The sequence below is a fragment of the Miscanthus floridulus genome, chromosome 8 (genome assembly GCF_019320115.1).
Source record: "Miscanthus floridulus cultivar M001 chromosome 8, ASM1932011v1, whole genome shotgun sequence".
Lineage (NCBI taxonomy): Eukaryota > Viridiplantae > Streptophyta > Magnoliopsida > Poales > Poaceae > Miscanthus > Miscanthus floridulus.
In genome coordinates this window covers 98,075,801-98,091,072 of record NC_089587.1, presented here as the reverse complement: position 1 = coordinate 98,091,072, position 15,272 = coordinate 98,075,801, and the positions used below count along the sequence as shown (strand labels likewise).

At 46.9% G+C, this 15,272-nt stretch overlaps 2 protein-coding genes across 2 annotated transcripts; one reads left to right on the top strand and one right to left on the bottom strand.

The window, feature by feature from the left end:
- Positions 1-2,109: 2,109 nt before the first annotated feature.
- LOC136473047 (probable uridine nucleosidase 1) lies at positions 2,110-7,113 on the top strand. The gene is made up of 9 exons (XM_066470747.1): positions 2,110-2,415; positions 4,715-4,830; positions 4,908-4,967; positions 5,416-5,598; positions 5,688-5,792; positions 5,870-5,966; positions 6,047-6,154; positions 6,251-6,386; positions 6,588-7,113. Exons 1-9 carry the CDS (start codon positions 2,352-2,354, stop codon positions 6,694-6,696), a joined length of 978 nt encoding a protein of 325 aa, XP_066326844.1. The 5' UTR covers positions 2,110-2,351; the 3' UTR covers positions 6,697-7,113.
- A 668-nt stretch (positions 7,114-7,781) lies between these two features.
- Positions 7,782-14,845, bottom strand: LOC136473046 (fatty acyl-CoA reductase 1-like). Its single transcript, XM_066470746.1, has 8 exons — positions 14,580-14,845; positions 14,339-14,442; positions 10,176-10,375; positions 9,963-10,063; positions 9,134-9,882; positions 8,910-9,037; positions 8,612-8,749; positions 7,782-8,012 (listed from the first exon to the last, which is right to left on the bottom strand). The coding sequence occupies exons 1-8, from the start codon at positions 14,668-14,670 to the stop codon at positions 7,844-7,846; spliced, it is 1,680 nt and encodes a 559-aa protein (XP_066326843.1). The 5' UTR covers positions 14,671-14,845; the 3' UTR covers positions 7,782-7,843.
- Positions 14,846-15,272: the final 427 nt, after the last annotated feature.

Below are 15,272 nucleotides of genomic sequence, written 5' to 3'. Positions count from 1 at the left end.
CAGGAAGACAAAAGAAGAAAAGGCATCTTGCTCCAGGTGAGAGAAGTGGCAAAGCAACAAGACAAGTGAAATGCCCTAACTGTAGTGAGTATGACCACAAGAGTGGAAGTTGGAGGTGTCATCTGACTGGCACAAAGAAAAGGTAATTTGCACACTAACTGATTTCTATTATTGTTGCCTTCAAACCATGATACCTAACACTAGCATTATAGGAAAAGAATCAAGAAGTTAGCACCTAGACCTGGGAGGAAGAAGAACAAGACAGACCATACACCAAGTGGAGCAAACACACCTTGGACAAGGGCAGCAGTGGCTAGAGAAGCAGTAGCTAGGGCAGCAAAGGAGGCCCAAGAAGCTGCTGCTGCTGCTGAGAGGGATGTCCTAGATGTGCCACCACTTGAGGTTGAGCCTCCACCGCCATCACCACCCTCTACAAGCACTAGGAGGTATGCCATACTTAAAAAACATTACAACTTATGTAATTGAGGCCATTCTGATGTATTTCTTCACAAATAGGAACATATGTCGTGAACTCTAAGTTGTGATTGAGCTAGATGAAACTGCAGCAGTAACTGTTGACCCACCTCCTAAGAAGTTTACTCTAAGGAAGAAGCAGCTAGCAACCAAGACCAAGAAAAGTCCAGCCAAGAAGGGGAAGAAGTGAGTGAATGGCATGGAAAAACAGCAGGGAGGACATTCATTTTAGTTGTAAAAGGCCCTCAAAATGATTTCTTTTGTGTAATTGAGGCCTTGCTTTGGCCAGACATGCTTATGTAAGTGGCTAGAACTATGTAAGTGGCCTGAACTATTGTATGTGGCCAAAACTTGTGGCAACTCCTCTGAACAACAACTCTGTTTGATGTGGCCTGAATGTAGCACTGCTGGTTGGTTTATGGTTAATGTGTTCCATCTGTTATGTGTGATCTGTTATGTTGAATCTGTCATGGTTAACATGTGCCTGATCTGCCTTGTGTTTGTTGTTAACATGTACAACTATTTCAATTGATCTGCCTTGTGTTTGTTACCGAGTTAGGCACTGCCAAAAGACACATTGAAACACAATTTACACATTGTCACATTGAAACACAATTTTCATTTCCATACATTGTCACATTGGAACACAACTTTCATTTTCCATACATTGTCACTTCATTGCAACATACATCACAACAGATCCAAAAACAATAGATATAACACACACAATGAACATGTTCATCTTCAAAATCAATGTCTCCATCTTGTGCTCCAGGTCTTTCCTATTGTTGTCGGGACCATTTGGACTGTCAACTGAAACATCTTCATGATCCACCAACTCTGCCCAGTTGAAGTGGCGAACCTGGATGATGCCCTTCTCCTTCAGCTACTCGAAGCACTGCTTCTCAAATCTATAGTACCCACACAGATTGGGAAACTTCAAAAAACCCCAAAGTTAGAACCCTAACTGTGACAATGGGGGATGAGCAGTACACAGAACTCATCCCGTTCCTCACACACTTAAAGTACAGACTCCCATGGTTATCACCATCCTTCTTGGTTCGCCCCTCCACCACCCGAGCAAGCCTGTAGTCCGGGCAAGGGATCAACGGGAAGCCACTCAACTCACCTACTGGATCGACACAGACGGAGGCGATGCGGGAGCTCCGGGCACCCTGGACCCGACTCCTCGCCCTTGCAGATGACTTGGCGTAATGGGACAGGGACATGTCTCGTAGTGGGGGGCGACGTTGTGCGTGGCGGCGGCAGTGGCTGGCGGGCGTCGCGCGCGGACCAGAGAAAGGAGAAAGGGGAGCGGATGGAAGAGAGCGGAGTGGGCTGTGGGGTAATACAAACGCCAAGGGCAGGGCGGTCATTTTGCATCGGCCTGCTGACTCGGATCCGAACTGGACAGCGGACTTGGTGTGCCATGCAAGTAAAAGTGGCAAATGTGTATCGTTTTTCTCTCTCCGATGAAAAAAAAACGTAGCGTTAAATCTAAAGATACTATATCAGAAGTGGCCATTGATAATAATGATAAAAAATTAAATATCCTCTCCATCTCCATCTCCATCTCCTCCTCCATCTATAAAGCCTCTGTGACACACCAGAGGAGAAGGCCAAAAGGCAGCCCCGGCGAGTTGGAAAAGGCAAAAGGCAAAAGCAGAATCCGCGAGACAAGAAAGCAGTAGGAAGCGAGGAGAGAGAGAGGTTGCGTCCCAGCCCCACTCGCCATCTTCTCTTCTTCCCTTTCCTCGGCGGCTTTCCAGGATTCAGATTCAGATTGGGGGGGCCTTCCTGCTGCGCGGCAATTCTCGTTCGTTCCAGTCCCAGTCCCAGTGCGCTGTTCTTGAGCGGAGGCGCCGGCCGGGCTCGCGATGGGGCAGGACGGCCAGCAGATCCGCCGCGACAAGCTCATCATCGACACGGATCCCGGCATCGGTGCGTTTCCCCCTGACTTCCTCCTCCGTTGCGTTCGTCCCCTCCCCTCCACCATTGTTTCGTTTTCTTTAAAGCTCCTACTAGTACTGTGTTTCCTCTCCTGGCTCCTCCAAGAGAAAGAAAAGCTTCGATTTTTTTTCTTATAAATAATGCCGTTTCCAACTCCCAACCACATTAGAGTCGACGGGAGAGCGAGCGAGAGAAACGACCGGGAGGCCGTAGGAAAGGATGCCGGCAAATTCTGGCCATCGTCTTAGTCAGAGTTTTGTCGTCCTAGAAATTATTACTTTTACTCGCACGTGATGATGTGGCGCTGGGTTTCTGGACTTGGGGATCCTATCCGTGCGTCGATGAAAATGATGGCGTCGCGGACTTCTTCTCTTCTCTGCTGAGTAATCAACCACTCGACAGTGGGTAGGAAAGCTACAATTATGGCTCACTAATTTGCTTATGTTCATACGACCCATCATACCTACTGTATGAATCGAGTCCGGCACAGTAAAAAGACCAAATCTTGTCTTGTCCAGCAGCCAACCCAAAGGGTCAGCTCCGCCCATCTCTGCTCCACCTCCATTCTCCTCTCTCTCCTCGTCTCTGCTCTGCTCCACACCGCCGCCGCCGCCCTGCTCTGCAGCTCCGCCCGAGGCCGAGCGCCGCGCTCGCCTCTGCCTGATGGAGCCGCGAGCGGCCAAGCACCCTCGCCGGCGTCCTGCTTTGCTCTCCCTCTACCTCCTCCTCTTCTCTGCTTCCTGCTCCGCCACCACTGCTCACCCCCCGTGCTTCTTCCTCGCTGGAGCCGAAGCCGCTACCGCCCTTCCGTCGTCGTCGTTTGGGACGCGGGCGTCGCGGCTGCTGCGGCTGGCGGTGCTGTGGGCGCGGAAGGGCGGCGCGGCGCACACGCACAGCCTGCGCCTCCTCCGCACGCTCCGCCGTCACGGCCACGGCTTCGCCGGCCTGGGCGGCGCGCGGCGACCGGGACCGGCTCCGGCACGGCGAGCGCGAGTACTCCATCGACGAGACGCCGGCGTTCCGGTTCCGCACCCCGTCCGCGCGCGTGCTCCGCCTCATCCCCTGCAGCGTCCGACGAGCTTCTCCTCCTGTCGTCGATTTGGGTCGAGGAGAGAGACATACGCATTTTTTTGAGTGCCCTCTCAACTCCGATGCAAAATTGGTCTTCCCCTCGCCTACTCTGTTGGAGGCCGTTTCTTCGATGTGAAATACTCCCTCCGTCCCACCGAGAAATAATTTTAACAAAATATATATTAAAAAATATTAATATTTATGATACATAATTAGTGTTATCGGAAAGATCTTTGAATCTAGTTTTTTTATAAATTTATTTGGAGATACAAATGTTACTAGTATTTTCTATAAATCGAGTTAAACTTGTGACACGAAAACCGGAAACGATAAATAAATGGGACAGAGGGAGTAGGCATTTTGAGGATGCGTCGCGTGATACATAGCCTGTTGGAGACAGTCTTAGTAACACTATTGTCCTATTAGGTCTGCAGTCGTGGTTGTTTTGCCTTTTCTTTACCCCATCAATCAATTTCCAGTCACGCGCTTGCTACAATCTGACAGCACAGTTACTGATGCTACGAGGGAATGAACTGGAATAGTTCTGGGCCTAATGGCAATAATCCTAGTGTCGACAGGTGTCAGCGCTACCATTTCCATGCACCACTAGTCTGTTGGCTCCTAGGCTCCTTGAACACACGGTGTGTTTAAACAAGGAGCTGTATGAGCGTGACACACTGTCAACTTGGTATGTGAACTCATGTATTAGTTATACATGTATCAGAGGTAGTGAACTCACACAAGCGATTCACAGCGCACAGCTTGTTGACTGCGTACTCGATATGCGTATTTGATAATAATATGCCCCGAGTATGATTACACGAGCTTAACATTCCCAAGAAAGCTTCTCTTATTCAGGTTCTGAATAATCCATCCAAATCAACTGCGAAGTTTCAAGGGCAAATAAATATTCGTAGGTCTTTGAAAACTCCAAGTAATCTGAACTTATTGACCTGCTATGAGGAAACATTCAATCAAATGACAGACAGGCCTAGAGTATACATTTATTATCTGCAAATGAAAGCCAAAACGTATAACTGTACAATTTAATATAAGGATGTTAAGATTTGTATTGTAGTACAATGTATAAGGGTATCATTTGGTACCCATTTGTAATATCTGAATTCTTAATTGTAAGTCCTTTTCCTACAAGGCATTTCAAGTTGTAAGGACTAGACTGCAAATTTACTGTCTGTTGTCTTCACAATCCTATTTCTAGATGATAGCATGACGATCCTAATGGCGTTCAGAGCACCTAGTCTGGAAATCATTGGGCTCACGACCATATTTGGCAACGTCGACACAGAGGGCGCAACACGTAATGCACTATTGCTGGTAAGCATTTGAGATGGTTGAGCTTTATTTCTTTATTTTCTTAGATTCGCTAATAATGTTAAGTCTTACATGGGCAGTGTGAGAGAGCAGGACACCCTGAAGTTCCTGTAGCAGTGGGAAGCCACGAGCCCCTAAAGGTTGTTAGCTCATGATATTATCTTGGGTTGTTTTCATGACACTGCAAGAAACTTGCTACTCTTTTCCTTAGTTTGCATTTCATATTACCAATTTGCAACGACTGAAATTTCTGACTTGATCTCCATCCATCAAAAGTTCCGCTAAGTGAAAGTTTATACCAATATAATATGACAAAGTTGTCTTTCCAATGTCTTGGATGGAAACACATGGTACACTACCTTTTCTTTTATGGTACAGCATGGTGTTTCGTGCTGTATCTTTTATAATATTACTTACATTGTTTGCTTGTAGATAATCGTTAGTTAATAGATGTAGCAAGAGAATCACATTTAACTTGTAATAATACTATGTTACTTGCTCAGTAATTTTATCTATAGTACAGTTTGAATCCACATAGCACTGCATTTGTCTGGATGAACTGAATGATCGATACTTTGTGTTCATTAGGGAGGAAAGCCCCGTATTGCTGATTTCGTTCATGGGTCAGATGGCATTGGGAATCTGTTTCTTCCTGCACCCTCTGCTAAGAAGGTCGAGGAAAGCGCTGCTGATTTCCTGGTTAATAAGGTCTCTGAGTTTCCAGGAGAGGTCTCTGTGCTTGCTTTGGGACCCCTGACAAATGTAGCATTGGTATGTTCAGGATCATAGGATTAAACCTATTTATTGTGCTGTATATTCTGTGCTATATGTTATGACTCAGCGTCTCTGTTCTTGCTTAGGCCATCAAAAGAGACCCTTCTTTTGCAAGCAAGGTGAAGAAAATAGTTGTACTGGGTGGAGCTTTCTTTGCAGCTGGAAATGTCAACCCTGCTGCTGAAGCAAATGTATGTTAAAATACTGCATTATACTTGAGGAGGCTAATACTTTAACACAAGTATTAAACGTGTGCATTACTCTGCAGATCCATGGAGACCCAGAAGCAGCTGACATAGTTTTTACTTCAGGAGCAGATATCATTGTGGTTGGCATTAACATAACAACACAAGTCTGCTTGACAGGTTGGTTCATTGATAGTCTGTTGTGTAGAGTTCAAGTTCCGGGGTTAACTATATTCACCATGTGATATTCGTTGTTTTAGATGAGGATCTCTTGGAGCTAAGAAACTCGAAAGGGAAGCATGCACCGTTGTTATCTGAGATGTGCAAGTTCTACAGGGATTGGCATGTCAAGTCTGATGGCTTCCATGGTATTTGAAAATATATACTACTGTTGCATGCTTTTGCCAATTACCATCAAATAGGAGAAGAAACACACTTTTGACAGAAAAGCGCAATCTGTTCAGGAATTTTCCTTCATGATCCTGTGAGCTTCACTGCCGTACTTCATCCCGAGTACTTCACATTCAAGAAGGGTGTGGTGAGGGTGGAGACCCAGGGCATTTGCACTGGCCACACTTTGATGGATCAGGGATTGAAAAAGTATGCTCTTTTCTGAGTAACTCATAAAAGATTGACCCATCTGATGTTTGTTAGTTTCAACATTCTTACATACACATTGATATGACCTAAATCTCACCAAATTACTTTATAACAAGCAAACCAAGGCAAAAGTTACCCCACAGGATCTATATGTTTCAGCAAATTTCACACTTGTTTCTGCTTGTTTTTACTATGATGCAGGTGGAATTCAGAGAACCCATGGTCAGGGTATAAACCAATTTCAGTTGCATGGACGGTTGATGTGCCGAAGGTTATCAGCTTTGTAAAGAAGCTGCTCATGGCACCATGAGCAAATTACAACCATTTAATGACATCAGCGCTCTCTGATGTCCAAGAAAATTTGACAAGTACAGAGCCTCTCTCCCAGCTGCATTGTAATTAGTTCCTGGACCTAGGAAACTTCCTATTCCTCCAATAGTAAGGGGGTTACCTTGATTGTTTGAGTTGAGGTCTTAATGATTCAGATCAACCTCCGTACATGTGATTAAAATATCAATATCACGAGAGTGGATAGGTTGGTCTAAGCCATTTCGTCTTTCAAATCTGACAGTCAAACTGTGTCCTGAGAAACATAGGAAGCTTCATTGTGAAAGGTTATGCAGCAGTCTCAAATACCATGAAGTAAATTCTGGCATACGACAGCATGTCTCACACATTTGTATCAATACATTTGGAATCAATGAAGTTTCCCATACTCCTTACTGCATATTTTTCTCAAAGATCATAATCTTGTTTTAATGTGCCTCTCCTCCCATGTTTTCAGGCGAAGAAAACGATATGCTTGACTTTGACCCATACTCCTTACTACATACTTTTCTAAATCTGAATTGGCAACAGTGTTTCTTGGAAGCTAATCATATATAGCAAATTGCCAACAAGGCATATGATAATTTGGACACAACATTCTTCTGCGTGACACTACTTTCTGATCAGTTATCCTTCTCATTTTCATTGTCAATGCACATAGATATTACAGATCGCTTTAATTGTAATTGGCAACAGATCACAAAAGTTACATAATTCAGATATTCAGTTAGGCTACCAGATAACACAATCACATATTTTTTTTCATTACTTCAGATGCGGTCTTTCACTAATACATCTAACAATCCAGTCAACAGATAACATATTAAAATCTTTTGCAATTACCATTAGTATACAGTTTTTTTTTTCTTTCAAAACCGCCAGCAGGACTCTGCAGTCTGCACTGCCTGTACTAATATAGAAGGGTGTTTTTTCCAAAACAAAGTACACACTATTTAAGAGAAAATAAAAGAACTTAGCCAAGGAGGGTTTAGCCAAGGTGACCCCCTCAAAGCACAAACATGACAAAAGGCGCCTGAAGTGTACCAAAGTCTTGCTTCATCTTTTATTTTTCCAAAGAGTACATGTGAACTTCCTCTAAAAATTCTTGCATTTTGCACTTACCTTATCTCCTAGGAAACAAGCAGCAGCAGCGACCTCAGCGTCTTTACTGGCAGCCCAACTTCAGAACCCACCATGCGCCACCACTGAGACACTGAAGCAAAATTATGCCACTGCTCTGTGCTTGGAGAACTTCTATTAGTCCATGATCGAATATCATCCCAGATCCTCTTTGTGTACCTGCAGTGCGCAAGGAGGGTGGATCACGGATTCGCTGATCCTTTGACAATTGAGTGAATAATATGGATTCTGTGAAAAACTATCGTCCTAATCAAATGGCCTTTGGATCAAAGTTGAACATATATATGTGATCTTGGAGCTGCCAATTGTAGTCTTGCTTACAAAAGTGCCAACAAGGTAAATAACAAGTTGGGCGGAACAGTCGTCGGCATCACATAGTTATTTCTGATCAGTTTTGCTTCTAAATTTGGTCGATACCTTAGGCAGCAAGGATTACAGTTCCTTTTCATTGTACTCTGCAGGCAGAGATTACTAGTTCAGAATTCAGATAGGTTGCTGCCGGCCAACACAAAGCACACATTTTTATTAACATTTCATATATGGTGCTTGAGTTGACCAATACATTTAACAAGTTTTGTCAACTGATAACATGGCTTTGTGATTGATTACAGCCAGTAGAGATAAAACAAAGTTTCCCCCCACAAATATATGAACAAGGTGATTAGGTGAAGAAGCAAGGTGTGTCTGATACAGAACAGAGTTTTCCCCAGAACAAGGTAAAGAAGCAACAGCACAAGTCTCTTCACTTGCAGACGTACTTGAGAACACCGGGTATGTGAATTTTGTAAAAATAATCGTCCCAGTCGATAGTCTTGGGATCGAAGTTGAACATTTCATCTTCAGGGGTGTTCATCACCATCATGGACCGCAGGCGCTCCATGTTGGTGTCATCAAAGCTTCATCGCCCATGAATGAAAGGAAACAAAGTAAATTCAGAAACTGAAAAAGACCCACGCTTCATGTAACCATTTCTAGATATATAATTTTCGATTTAGTGATTGTGTAATAAAATTACAAGATGATGAAATCTAGTCGTCCGTCGTCCTGCGTACGTACCATCCTTTGAAGAAGGCGAAGGGGCCATAGACGTCAACAAGATGCATCACAAACTTGTACTTGCGGTTGGAGTCCTTGTAGAACTGGGAGAAGAGTCCGCAGAGTAGCAGATTCCCCATGTGCAACATCTACAGACACGCAAAACATGAATTTCACATTTCATTTTTCTATTCTAGAATACAAGTTTGAAATAAACAACATGCATGACAATGACGGAGACGGACCTCGAGTGGCAGCTTGTAGGAGAGGATCATGTAGAGGCGGAACCGCGGGATGGTGGTGAAGAAGCGCATCTTGTTATTGGGGATGACCTCGCCGTTGTCCTTTACGCGCGGGTGCTCCTCGAAGTGGCGTCTGCCGGAGCGGTAGAGCACGGCGTAGGTCACCGGGTTGCGCAGCGACGAGGTGGGCTGGTATATCGTCATGGCCTGCGCGCCGCCGCCGCCACTGCGCTCCCCGGAGTGCGCCACCACGGCCGCCAGCATGGCGTTCACCACCATGTCCCCCGGGATGACGTCCATCACCATGCGGAGGTCGCAGAGGAAGCAGGAGAGGTTCTGCTTGGCGTAGCCGATGATGAGCGTGTCGATGGTGCGCGTGCCCTGCATCCACCCCGGCACCGGGTCCGCCCGGAGGCTGGTGATGATGCTGGGCCGCACGATCACCACCGGCATGTCGTCGTCGCCGCCACGGAGCTGCCCCAGCAGCATCTCGCCCATGGCCTTGGTGAAGACGTACGTGTTGGACCACCCGAAGTGGCGCGCCCTCTGGAGGCCCAGCTCCTTCATGGCCTTCCTCTCCGCCGCTCTCGCGTCATCGCCGTTCGTCGTCGGCGTCGTCGCCAGCTCGTTCTTGACGTCGCGGACGAGGCGCAGCTCGTCGTCGATGTCGAGGCGCATGCCTTCCCGCAGCGCCTCGTCGGGCTTGATGGGCTTCTCCAAGATCAGCTCCGTGCTGTCGCCGGACACGTAGGCTGCATGCGCGCATGCAGAATGATCAGTTTCTGCTGCTCGTCAGCACTGAGAACAGGACCAGTGGAGCACTCTGACGGACCAGTGGAGACGTGCATGAACATCTTCAGGTTAGCGCACTGCTTGGCGAACTGGTAGAGGTGCTTCACCCCCATCACGTTCACGTTTAGCGAGTCATCATATCTGCAAAAAAAAAAAAAAAATCACTTTGCAATATTCACATGCATGGCATGGCACCGTTGAGAAATTCATCAACTCGCACAGCTAGCTGAGGTGCATGCTTTTTCAGACCGACCTTTGGTAGAAGTTGGTGGTTGCAGCAATGTTGACGATGACGTCCATCTCCTTGGCCAAGTCGTCGAATGTGGGCGGCTCCAGGCCCAGGCCCTCGTTCGTGATGTCTCCGGCCAAAGGAACGACCTTCTCTTGGATGAACAGGTCGAACCCCTCGCCATACTTGTCTCTCAGGAGGCTGAACAGCTCGGTGTCGGTCACCTGCATCCACGGTGAACGCATGCAGGCACCACAAAATCACTTCACTTATTTATAGTAGTAGCTATTAGCTAGTCCACTACACAATCCACTTGATCACTAACGTAACATGCATTCCCACAAAAATATATTGTTTATCTGGTGTGGAAATACATTTCCAAATGCAAATCTAATGATACCATTTTTTTTAATAAAGACATACCTTTGATATTTATCGAGGAAAACATTTGCTAGTACAAAGATGGATAACTTGACAAGAAACAACCTTAAATTGCTACAAAGATGGATAACTTGATAAAAAACAACCTTAAAAATAAAAGTACATAAAAAAATGGACCTAGCTATTTTCTTCTTTCGATTGTCCACTGTCCGTCGGAAATTGAAAAATACATTAAAAAGAGAGTAAGGGAAAGGAACACCTCCAAACACCCTTGACCCTTCTTATACAAGACTTTAAAGGCCCCAAAGTCACTAAGATTTAGTATCCACTAATAAAAGAATATAAGCTACAGGATCCATAAGGTTGTGTTCAATATTGGGAATTCGGATAGGGGATGGCATGGTCCTGTCCCTATTTACTGGGTTCAGATAGTCCTGATTCTTTTTGTTTGGTTAGAGGGGCGGGGTTGTTCCTATTTGAGGGATGGAAATGATGGAATGGATGTCTGTTTTGCTCCCTTTAGTAGCAACCGTCAAGTTAGAGCCCACGTGTCATATTTTTACCTCCTTTCTTTCTCCTTTAGCTTCCATGGATAAACCATATCTGTAGGAAAAATTAACATGACATGTCCCCCACTGGGACGACATAGCTCCACCCACACATAACCGCCCTCCCTTCAACCCTTGCCTATGCGGCTCGATGGCACAGCTCCGTTTAGCGTGGCCACCCTTCCTTGTATGTGAGGAGGTGTTGCTGCCCTGCCCAACCTTCCTCCCTCGCTGACACAAAGGCGCAATTGCCCCATCCTATTGCCATTGTGCTACTGTCCCGACAGTGGGGCGTGGTGGGGGCATGCGTGGCGGCACGCGGAGACACAATGCGGTGGTGTGCGGGGATGGCCTGTGCTCGGCAAGAGGACATGCGAGAGGAGGTGGGAAGCTAGTCGGAGGCGTGAGGAGATGGTCCGTGGCCGTTGCGACAACGTATGGGGGTGCATTGTGACAATCGTCCGGGCGACTTCATTCATAGAAAAAGAACACGAGGAGGACCAAGACAATGCTTTAATGGAAGCTAACGATGTCACCAGGGGATGTACTTCAGATGTTAAGGGACAGCAGGGGACAACATCTTAGGAGAATATTCCTATCTAGGGGCCGAACCAAACACAGGGACGAAGTGGTGGGATATCCCACCTCATCCTTATCCCACTCCCAAACAAAAGAAAACCTAAAGGAACACAAGCTTACAATCCCTTACCAACAGTATATAATGTTGGAGAAATAGGATATTTCCATAGAACAGACAAAAAGGAGATGTTGAAATTGTCACATTGAAAGCTAACCAAATGCTTGCTTCCCTAAGGAACACACCAACAACATCCAAAGAGAACCACGTATCTAGTAGAATATACTCTCATTGGTTCTTCGTTGATGCCAAATTAGGCATCTTTGAGGTATGAAGAGGACAGAAAGACCTTATTCTAAAACTCCATTGTTGTCAGTTGTCACCACCTCGTCAATGCCGTTTGGAAACCAAACCTTAAATGATCAGCAAACGAACTTAGTCTATGCAAGGATACTATGGCGTTTCCTCAAAAAAAAAAAAAAAGGATACTATGGCTATCGGTGATGTTGTTGGTAGGAAGGGAGGACAGGGACTAAGACGCCGGTTGGGAGGAGTCCCTAAATGGCGGTCGAAATTAGGGCAGTGGCTGCTGTTCACATGGAAAAGTTTTATTGGTACCATTTTTACATTAAGCATATTATGGTTTTTCTACTTGTTTGTTAGGTAACTCTGGCCCTCTCTGGATGGAACAAATTTGATTAGATCTCATCATCGGCAGCTCGGAAGAGGGTGCCTCGGCAATAACATGGTGGCTCGACAACAGTTGCCTTGGGGACGTGCTTAGGGCGGTGGCGCAGTCGAGGCCTTGTCGGGGGTGGTGGCGCAGTCATGGGCTAAGTCCCGGCAGGGTCGTAGTGGGCTCGCCGGGCCTTCTTTTTGAATTTCTAAAATTGTTCACAGAAGCGGACATACGAGGTGTTAATCAAGATTAAGATTAAAAAAAAACTCGGCCTACGGTGGGCAGACAGCCCCCACAACTTTGTGCTTAAGGAAGAAGATCTTCTCACGTAGGCCGAGAAAACCCCCGAACACCGTGTCCCGCCCTTACACAGGGGCCCGTTACCCTGTGAGTGGGCCGGTCTGTTGCTTGTGCTTTGAGAAAGTCGAGACAGATGAGAGGATTTTTTTTTGGTGGGTACCAGAAATTCTGCCTACAGCGGGCCTTGAACTCCGATCGGTAGGCAGAGGCCTTAAGCCTCACCTCCTGGCCAGTCGAGCCGAAGCTCGTCTCCCAATAGAGGACGTCCGCCATTTCAATTAGAGAAGAAGTAATAAGAAAGTTTATATAGTAAAATGCTTCATTCGTCTCTTAAAACCGAGGGAGCACGTATGTACGCATGCAACAACACGATGCTATATTTATATTAGCTAGTTTGCCACGTGCGTGCTCTCTTGACCGTATATTTCGAGAGAGATGAGATGAAAGTTGACAGGTGAACAACGGCAGTATATATAAACCCATCTGCCGCTGTCGCACGTGATGGGCACCTGGGCGGTACGGTATCGACAAGGGAAAAGCGACAACCAGCTAAAATTAAGGTAGGCGGTAGCTCCATAGCCACACACGCAACGTGCAACTTGGTTTCGTGCGAGAAGTTAAAAAAGATTGAGTGTTAATTTGGTTCACGCTGTAACCAACACTAGTTTTATTAACTATTATTACAAGGAACACTGCTACTGTAACACAGGTATATATATAGGAAACTCTATGGCGTGCCCCATCGCGCGAAGCACGGACGGCGCCACGCGGGCCGGCCCACCTCTCCCTCCCACACGCCCGTGCCCGTGTCTGCACCCGCGCCCACGCCTCGCCTCGCCGGAGTTAGGGTTAGGGATTTCCCGGAGGCTCTAGAAGGGACTTTCGGGGACGGTGGCCGTGACACGGCGGTGGTGGCGGGTTGAGGGTGGTGCGGCGGGGCGGCGGGGGCCAACCGGGTGGGCGGGGTTGGCAGCAGGGGCGACGCGGCGGTCATCGACGGCGAGGTCGTGTGATTAGGGTGGGCGGGTTGTGGGCGGCGCGGCGAGGTGGCTCACCGCCGGCCGCTGGTGGTGGGGACGGGGGCGGGTCGAGGACGAGATCGACGCCTGTGAACTTGCTTGTATTTAGGGGAGGGCGGGCTCGTTGGGCGGCGGCATTTGCCGGAGGCGCGGCCGGCGGTGAGGAAGCTGCGGCCAGCGACGGCGGGGGAGGAGGCGGGGGTGGGAGAGGCCGGACGCGTGAGTAAGACGACAGTCGCGCGCTCCCCTGAGGGCGCGACCGGTCACGGGATAACCTTGTCCTATATATATGCACAATATGTTCAGGAAGCATATGCATATTTTATAGAGTATAGATACATGCCCGTGCGTTGCACTGGGATTATAATTTTGTTGACCGAACCTCATTACTCAGACGTAAACGCATGAACTCCGAGGATTTCGTATTAGACGCGGACTCCGGTCTTAGTATTGGAATCGGGTAGGATGCGGACGCGTGAGTTCTGAGTGAAGGATGATTCGTATCGGGCGTGGATACATGAGCAGGAGCGAGATTTGGTATGACTGGGTAGATGATTACTTTAGAGTTTTTTTTAGGTATAGAGATATATACACATGTAATTAGCGAAGAAATTATTCGGAAAAAGGTGCATGTTGACATGTACAAAATGAACGTGCTGGTGATGGTATGGATTAGTAATGACCTCTTGTTGGACGCGCTGCTTTGCGGACGGCGCGTCGGTCGCTCTTACGAGGAGGTAGATCCTGCTCACATCAGGCTGCACCCGCAGTATCTTCTCCACAAGAACTGCACAAATTAAACGACGACACGGATCATTCATTCGTTCATCACATGCAGCAGGGCAAGCTTTGGTCAAAAGATAATCCATCGCATGTACTCCTATAGATGTGCTCCTGTCGAGCAAGTGATAAAAGTACACATACTCTTTCCAAGAAAGCCAGTCGAGCCGGTGATGAGGATGGTCTTCCCCTTGAAATAGCCTATGATCCTCGCCGCGTCCATGCTATCCGTCATGGTCGCCGATTGCCTATACTCTCTCTCTCTCTCAATCTTGCTTGTCACAATTTGCTTGAGAGACTGCAGGGAAATAGAGGCTCTTTTGTGCGGGATTATGTGCAGGACGGAGGGACACACATTATGGCGCTGCTTCCTGTCCTGCAAGCTGCTAGCTAAAGCAGCCAGTGAGACAGACAAGTGAGTGCAGTAACACGCCAAGGAGGATGATCAGCATTTTTATACACACAAGTTCAGTATAGTCTGCCCGCCGTGGTTGCTCTGAGCCTCGACTAACAAATACTAAAGTCGCGAAGACGTGTAAATTAAAGGATCATCAGAACAAGAAGTCGTGAGACAGACAAGTCGCGAAGCCCAATACTAAAGTCGCGAAGACGTGTAAATTAAAGGATCACCAGAACAAGAAGTCGTGAGACAGACGAGTCCCGTTCGCTTGGCTTATAAGCTATATTTTTTTAAGCCAACGAATAATATTTTTCTCTCATAAAAAAATAGTCAACAGTACTTTTAGTCATGGCTTATCAGCCAAGCGAACAGGACGATAGTATACTCCTATATAGCGGCATCAAATCTCCACACAAATAGCATATATATATATATAT

What these genes read in the sequence shown, in the direction of transcription:
- LOC136473047 (XM_066470747.1), top strand. Translation starts at nt 2,352, where the DNA reads ATGGGGCAGGACGGCCAGCAGATCCGCCGCGACAAGCTCATCATCGAC. An exon ending in CACGTAATGCACTATTGCTG is followed by an intron (nt 4,831 to 4,907) that starts GTAAGCATTTGA and finishes TTACATGGGCAG; the next exon opens with TGTGAGAGAGCAGGACACCC. An exon ending in CAAGTCTGATGGCTTCCATG is followed by an intron (nt 6,155 to 6,250) that starts GTATTTGAAAAT and finishes CAATCTGTTCAG; the next exon opens with GAATTTTCCTTCATGATCCT.
- LOC136473046 (XM_066470746.1), bottom strand. Translation starts at nt 14,670, where the DNA reads ATGACGGATAGCATGGACGCGGCGAGGATCATAGGCTATTTCAAGGGG. An exon ending in GACTGGCTTTCTTGGAAAGA is followed by an intron (nt 14,443 to 14,579) that starts GTATGTGTACTT and finishes TAATTTGTGCAG; the next exon opens with TTCTTGTGGAGAAGATACTG. An exon ending in GTTCATGCACGTCTCCACTG is followed by an intron (nt 9,883 to 9,962) that starts GTCCGTCAGAGT and finishes GCGCGCATGCAG; the next exon opens with CCTACGTGTCCGGCGACAGC.